The sequence below is a fragment of the Lipotes vexillifer genome, unplaced genomic scaffold, assembly GCF_000442215.2.
Source record: "Lipotes vexillifer unplaced genomic scaffold, Lipotes_vexillifer_v1.1 scaffold358, whole genome shotgun sequence".
Lineage (NCBI taxonomy): Eukaryota > Metazoa > Chordata > Mammalia > Artiodactyla > Lipotidae > Lipotes > Lipotes vexillifer.
Window position 1 is genome coordinate 192,397 of NW_006796357.1, and position 7,193 is coordinate 199,589.

Genomic DNA, 7,193 nt, shown 5'->3' on the forward strand with positions numbered 1-7,193 from the left:
CGGTACGCAGGCCTCTCACCGCTGTGGCCTCTTCCGTTGCGGAGCACAGGCTCCAGATGCGCAGGCTCAGCGGCCATGGCTCATGGGCCCAGCCACTCCGCGGCATGTGGGATCCTCCCGGACTGGGGCACGAACCCGTGTGCCCTGCTTCGGCAGGCGGACTCTCAACCACTGCGCCACCAGCGAAGCCCGGCAGCGGGATTCTTAACCACTGTGTCACCAGGGAAGCCCCTTTCTTTTACTTTTTAAAGTCTAAATATTTTATTTTATTTTCCAACTTCAATTACATAATACACAGTGTTATTGACTGTAGTCACCATGTTTTACATTAGATCTTCAGACCTTATTCATCTTATAGTTGAAAGTTTGTACCCTTTTATTAACTTCTCCCTATTTCCCCCATTCCTCAGACCGTGGAAACTACTTTTCTACTCACTCTTTCTATGAGTTTGACTCTTTTTTTAGATTCCAGTTAAGTCTAGATAATTTTAAACTGCTATTGAAACAGTCGTTTTAGTGATGTGATGCTCCTTCTTCTGTAGGAATTTATGTAATTTATTAAATACATGTATATTCTGATTTTGCTCTGTAGTTTAATGTATTTTTCTTTTCTACCTGAATAACAATAACTATTTGCTCTTAGGAAATTGGCCCGGATGGAGATAGTTGCGCTGTGTGTATTGAACTATATAAACCTAATGATTTGGTGCGCATCTTAACCTGCAAGTAAGTTTGATTTTCTTTTATGTCGTCAATAAGAATAGCTGACTTACAAAAATGATTGTAGTGGGGCAAACTATTTTGAATGTTTCCAATTTGATGTAAAGAAAGTGTTTATTTTTAACTTCTTTTCATTTAAATATAGGTGATTGCTTTATTTTTAATGTCATTGGAAGTGGTATAAGGCTAATTATACAATATTTCCATAATCTGGTACAATTTGGAAACTAGTTCCGTAAAAAACTTAAGAACCTAGCCAACATCACTGTTTATTTAATTGTGTGTGTGTGTGTGTGTGTGTGGTACTGGATTATTTAATTCAAAATAATTCTACCAATCCTATTGAGAAAAAAATAAAATCAACTTATGAGCACCTATTTTGAAGTCTTCATTCTTTAGCTTTTTATTATCCCTCTCCCGGAAGTTGTTCTTGACACTCTTCCTTTTAGCTATTAAATAGTGGCATTCTTGGAACTTATCACATTGCCTAAAGTATCGGAATTATGTTACACTCAATACTTTATTGTACTATATTATTGAGAATGACTAACTGTACTATTTTGTAGTTAGGGAATAACAAAATAATTAAGATCCGAATTACTGAACAAAACCTTAGCTATTTTTCAAGTAAGTGGTATTGAAAATAGTTTTTATGAAGCTAGAGTGATGAGGCTATATTTAAAAGTACCGTATTATGAAATTTCCAAATTTTGTTTCTGTAATAGTGTGTTTAAAAGGAAAAAAAAGGCATCCGTTAAAAGACTAAGTAAACTTATAGGGTAACCCGTTAGTATATTAGGCAAAGTGTTGCTAGTTCACAACTGATAACCAAAATATGTGTTTTTTTCCTTCATTAGCCATATTTTCCATAAGACATGTGTTGACCCATGGCTATTAGAACACAGGACTTGCCCCATGTGCAAATGTGACATACTCAAAGCTTTGGGAATTGAGGTAAATATTGCTAAACTATTTATACGAAGGAACTTAAGCAGTGCGTTATTTATATATCTGGGCTTTCAGGAAAAAATCCTTATTTTTTAGCTACATAATGTGCTAGACTTACGGTTTGTACCAAAAATTGGACCTACTTACATCATAGTGACAGAGAAGTACCATGTTGGACCACCTGCATTTTCCTCCTTCTTCCCTCTCCTCAAATGTACTTATTATTTGGTCAGAATTGGAAGTGATGACCCCAACTGACTTCTGATACCCCTTGCTGTTTTTTACTCTCTTACTATTGCATAGCAATCAAACTTGTTGTTAACTGAGCATGTAAAGTTTGAGAGAGTATAATAAATATTAAGTTATATTTCGTAAATGAAAAAAAAAACCTACCTATTTCACAGTACACACAACAGAAAGTCAAGGTCAATAAACTCTTCCTGACTTGAGGAGATATACAGATGAAAGTGATTCTCAAAACCCCTAGGGGACAGCATAGGAATGTTTTTTGAGTGCCTTCCTTGTATCAGGCATTATATTATGAAGTGTTCACCCAGATAAACATGTCAGATGTTGATGGCAATCTGTCTGTAACATCTTTCACCCCATTGGACCCAATTACTCCAACTGCTCTGGCTGGGACCTGCTAGAAATTTTTGTGATCATCAAAAATGTATCTTAGGGGGCTTCCCTGGTGGCGCAGTGCTTGAGAGTCCGCCTGCCGATGCAGGAGACGCGGGTTCGTGCCCCGTTTCGGGAGGATCCCACGTGCCGCGGAGCGGCTGGGCCCGTGAGCCATGGCCGCTGAGCCTGCGCGTCCGGAGCCTGTGCTCCGCAAATGGGAGAGGCCACAACAGTGAGAGGCCCGCATAACGCAAGAAAAAAACAAAACAAAAAAATGTATCTTAGGTTTAAAAGGTTAAGAAGCATTGCTCTAATAAGTCACCTATGAAGAAAGTTTGTAATGATACGTCAAGGAAAAACGTATACTCTGAGAGCCTCTTAATGTGTTTAAATGCTTTCCGCAGGTGGATGTTGAAGATGGATCAGTGTCTTTACAAGTTCCGGCATCCAACGAAGCATCCAATAGTGCCTCTCCTCATGAAGAGGATAATCGCAGTGAAACTGCATCGTCTGGATATGCTTCAGTTCAGGGCGCAGATGAACCGCCTTTGGAGGAACATGTGCAGTCAGCAAGTAAGCACCATGCTGAGGGGCAATGAGTGCCCCACAAATGATCCATTGGGGATTAGACACCAGGCAGAGTACTCCTGCTTTTTAGCATTTATTCTATTCATCCATTAACACATTCCAGGTTTTTTCTAGTAACAGTGATGCAATGCAGGATGCACCCTTACCTTAACTTAATATACACATTCAAATGTACCTGAAACAGATAAAATGCATTAAGAGTGGGGATTATTCACAGAAGAAAAAGATTTTTTTTATTGGAAAGCTTCTCTCCAATGCATTTAAGTGTTGGCTTATTAACTTAGGCTAAGGAGAAACTTTTCAACTTTAGAAGCCATTGTTTATTGCATATCGATCAGAACTTAAGATAAAGAATTCCTGGAATTATAAAACAGAATTTAATTTCCAAAAGCTTGATTTATACACAACTTCTGCAGAACCCATTTTTTGCACAGATCAGAAACTGTGTTTAAGAATGATGTGCTGCCACCTGTTGATTATTTGCCATGAAGTGAACAAACTGTAGAAAGTAAAATTGAATGTATTAATTTCAAAATTAATGTGAATCAGTATTAGCAATTTAGTAATGTCATACCAGTAGAGAGATTTTAGGGAATTCTGTTACTTTTTTCCTTAGAGAAAACCCATATAAAAATTACTTTCCCTTTCTTTAACTTCCACCTTTTTCATTGTTTTTGTTGGTTTGATAGTTTTTCCTCTATCCTCATTTTGAGATAACATAATTCTGGCATAAAAGTAGAAGGAAAATGAAATGTCAAGATGACTTGTAAAAGTTTCAGCTTCCTATGACATGAACCTTTGTCCTTGGTAGGCTTATCAGTTCCATAGATACCATTTCTACAGAGGTCACGAGGAATACCATCATGCAAATGCAAACCTCATGTTGTAATCTAATTTTTGGACATTTCCTAGAGTACAAAGTAGTCATAAGAATCTTAATAATCTGTGCTTTGTTCTACCTATAACAGATGATCATTGTCTATTTGTCCCAGATGAATTTTTGGTTCCTGTAACTGTGGTAATAGAATTCAGTGAAGATAAAGGACAGTGTATGGGATAATTCAGTTTAGCAGCATTGGTGGTTCAGTGGTAGAATTCTTGCCTGCCATACAGGAGGCCTGAGTGTATGGGATAATTCAGTTTATTGTCAGACCAGTTTAAAAAAAGAAAAAAGTCCCAACCTACTTTTTTTGTGTTCTGTTCTTGTGGGGGAGGGTAGAAGGCAGAACAGTTTTTGCAGAGAATTTGCGAAGCAAATAAAATGATGATCCATGTTCCTTCTCCTGTATTCTTTATCTCCATGAATGGTAGTAACACCTACCCGGGTGCGTCAAACCAGAAACTTAGGTAGATCCTAGATCCTTCCCTCTCCCCTTCCTATTGATTCAATATCATTTTTCCTCTAAACCATCCCCTAATTTCCAACCTTAATTCAACAGTCATAGTTTGAGCCACTATCTTCTCTCTGCCCATTCCTTCTACTCTTCCTCCCCCAAGAAATTGGGGAAGCCCAGTCCAACTCCTGTTCCTCCTTTAAAACTTGCTCCCCTTTGAGAAGCTTCCTTTGACTCACCTGTGTGGTCCTACTGTCTAGGACTGTCTAGTTCTGTAGAACTTCTATCATTGCATTTGTTGCACTGAATTGTATTAAAACCTTAAAAAGTCCCTTTGGGTAGGGACAGTGTCTTATTCACCATCGTATACCCAAGCACCCAGCACAGACTGCCACATAGTAAATACTCAAATTAAGTGTTGAATGAGTGACCACATAGAATAGATTTAATTTTATCTATGATTATATATTAATAGTTTGGGTATTATGCCTATTAACCATTGATTATTATGGTGATAGTTGTGATTTAAATAACTTTGTAAACATACAATTGATTAGTTCATGCCTGTGTGTTCCATCATTGTGCTGAATTTTATCAGAGCACTGATTTTCAACCGTAAGCATACATTGAGTCACCTGGAGGGCTTGTTAAAACAGAGGGGCAACCACCAGTTTCTGACTCAGTTGGTCTGGGGTGGGCCCTGAGAATTTTCATTTCTAAGAAGTTTACAGGTGATACTGATACTGCTTGTCCAGGGACCACACTTTGGGAACCACCGAATAAGGGCCCTAGTTCTTAACCCTGGCTGTACATTAGAATCACCCATAGAAACTTTAAACATTACTAATGCCTGGGCTTTACCCCAGAATTGTTAAATCAGAATCCATGAGATGTGGGGCCCAAGCACAGGTTATTTTTTTATTTTGAAATAATTTCAGCCTGACTATAAAAAAGTTTCAAAAACAGTAAAAAGGATGCCTATATACCCGTCACCAAACTTCTCCAAATGTTAACATCTTATATAACCATATACAATTATCAAAATCAGGAAATTAAACGATAAAATGTTATTAACTAAACTGATCTTACTCAAATTTCACCAGTTGGCCCATTAATGTCCTTTTTTCTGTCCTAGGATCCCACATTGCATTTCCTCTTTTCTCATTTTTCCCCAGTTTTATTGAAATATACTTGACATATAATCAGAGTAAGATTAGTTAAATCCATCATCTCACATAATTACGAATTTTGTGTGTGTGTGTGTGGTGAGAACATTTAAGATCTACTCTCTTAGCAACTTTCAAGTATTTAATACAGTATTGTTAACTGTAGTCACCATCTATATGTTAGATTCCCCAAAACTTATTTATCTTATAACTGGAAACTTGTACCCTTTGATGAACATTTCCCCATTTCCCCCACCTTCCACCCTCTTGCAACCACCATTCTACTCTTTTTCTATGAATTTGGCTTTTTTTTTTTAAGATTCTACATATAAGTGATATCATACAGTATTGGTCTTCTCTGTCTGACTTATTTCACTTAGCACAGTGCCCTCAAGGTCCATCCATGTCGTTGCAAATGGCAGGATTTCCTTCTTTCTCATGGCTGAATAATATTCCATTGTTTCATATCTGTATATATGTATGTGTGTATATATATATATATATACACACACACATACACACACGCACACACACCACGTTTTCTTTATGTGTTCATCAGTCAGTGGACACTTAGGTTATTTCTGTGTCTTGGCTATTGTGAATGATGCTGCAGTGAACATGGAGGTGTAGCTCTCTCCTCAAGATAGTGATTTCATTTCCTCTGGATATATACCCAGAAGTGGGATTGCTGGATGATATGGTAGTTCTATTTTTAATTTTTTGAGAATCTCCATACATGTTTCCCGTAGTGCTGTACCAATTTACATTCCCACCAACATTGCACTAGAGTTCCCTTTTCTTCACATCCTTGCCAACACTTAACCTGTTTTCTTTTTGATATTAGCTATTCTAACAAGTGTGAGGCAATATCTCATTGTTGTTTTGATTTGCATTTCCCTGATTAGTGATGTTGAGCATCTTTTCACGTACCTGTTGGCCATTTGTATGTCTTCCTTGGGAAAATATCTCAGTTCTTCTGCCCATTTTTTAATCAGATTATTTGCTTTTTTGCTATTGAACTGTATGAATTCCTTATATATTTTGGATATTAACCCCTTATCTGATATGTGGTTTGCACATATTTTCTCCCATTTTGTAGCTTGCCTCTTCATTCTTTTGATTATTTCTCTTGCTGAGTAGAAGCTTTTTGTTTTGATGTAGTCCCATTTGTTGATTTTGGCTTGTTAAGTCCTTAATCCATTTAGAGTTCATTTTTTAAGTGGTGTAAGATAGGGGTCCAGTTTCATTCTGTTGCATATTTATCCAGTTTACCCAACACCATTTACTGAAGACTGTCTTTTCCCCATTGAGTGCTCTTGTCTCCCTTGTCAAATATTAGTTCATCTCATACACATGGTCTCATACACATGGGTTTATTTCTGGGCTCTCAGTTCTGTTCCACTGATCTATTTGTCTGTTTTTATGCCAGTACCATACTGTGTTGATTATTATACTTTGTAGTATAGTTTGAAATCAGGAAGTGTGATGCCTCCCCACTTTGTTCCTCTTTCTCAGGATTGCTTTGGCTATCCAGTGTCTTTGGTAGTTCCATATGAATTTTAGGATTTTTTTATACTTCTGTGAAAAATGCATTTGGAATTTTGATATGGATTGCACTGAATCTACAGATGGCTTTGGGTAGTATGGACATTTAAACAATATGAATTCTTTTTTTAAATTAAATTAATTTATTTATTTACTTATTTTTGGCTGCGTTGGGTGTTTGTTGCTGCACGCGGGCTTTCTTTAGTTGCAGCTAGGGGGGCCCGGACCAGGGATCGAACCTGTGTCCCCTGCATTGGCAGGGGGGGGG

At 37.5% G+C, this 7,193-nt stretch overlaps 1 protein-coding gene across 2 annotated transcripts in view; it reads left to right on the forward strand.

Moving 5' to 3' along the window:
* The window catches only part of RNF128 (ring finger protein 128), a 100,704-nt gene that overhangs the window by 90,340 nt on the left and 3,171 nt on the right, over positions 1-7,193 (forward strand). For both annotated transcript variants that reach the window (XM_007468500.1, XM_007468499.1), the window contains exons 4-6: positions 644-726; positions 1,578-1,674; positions 2,697-2,865. In XM_007468500.1, coding sequence (XP_007468562.1) covers positions 644-726; positions 1,578-1,674; positions 2,697-2,865 — 349 coding nt within the window. The remainder of the gene's footprint in view (positions 1-643; positions 727-1,577; positions 1,675-2,696; positions 2,866-7,193) is intronic.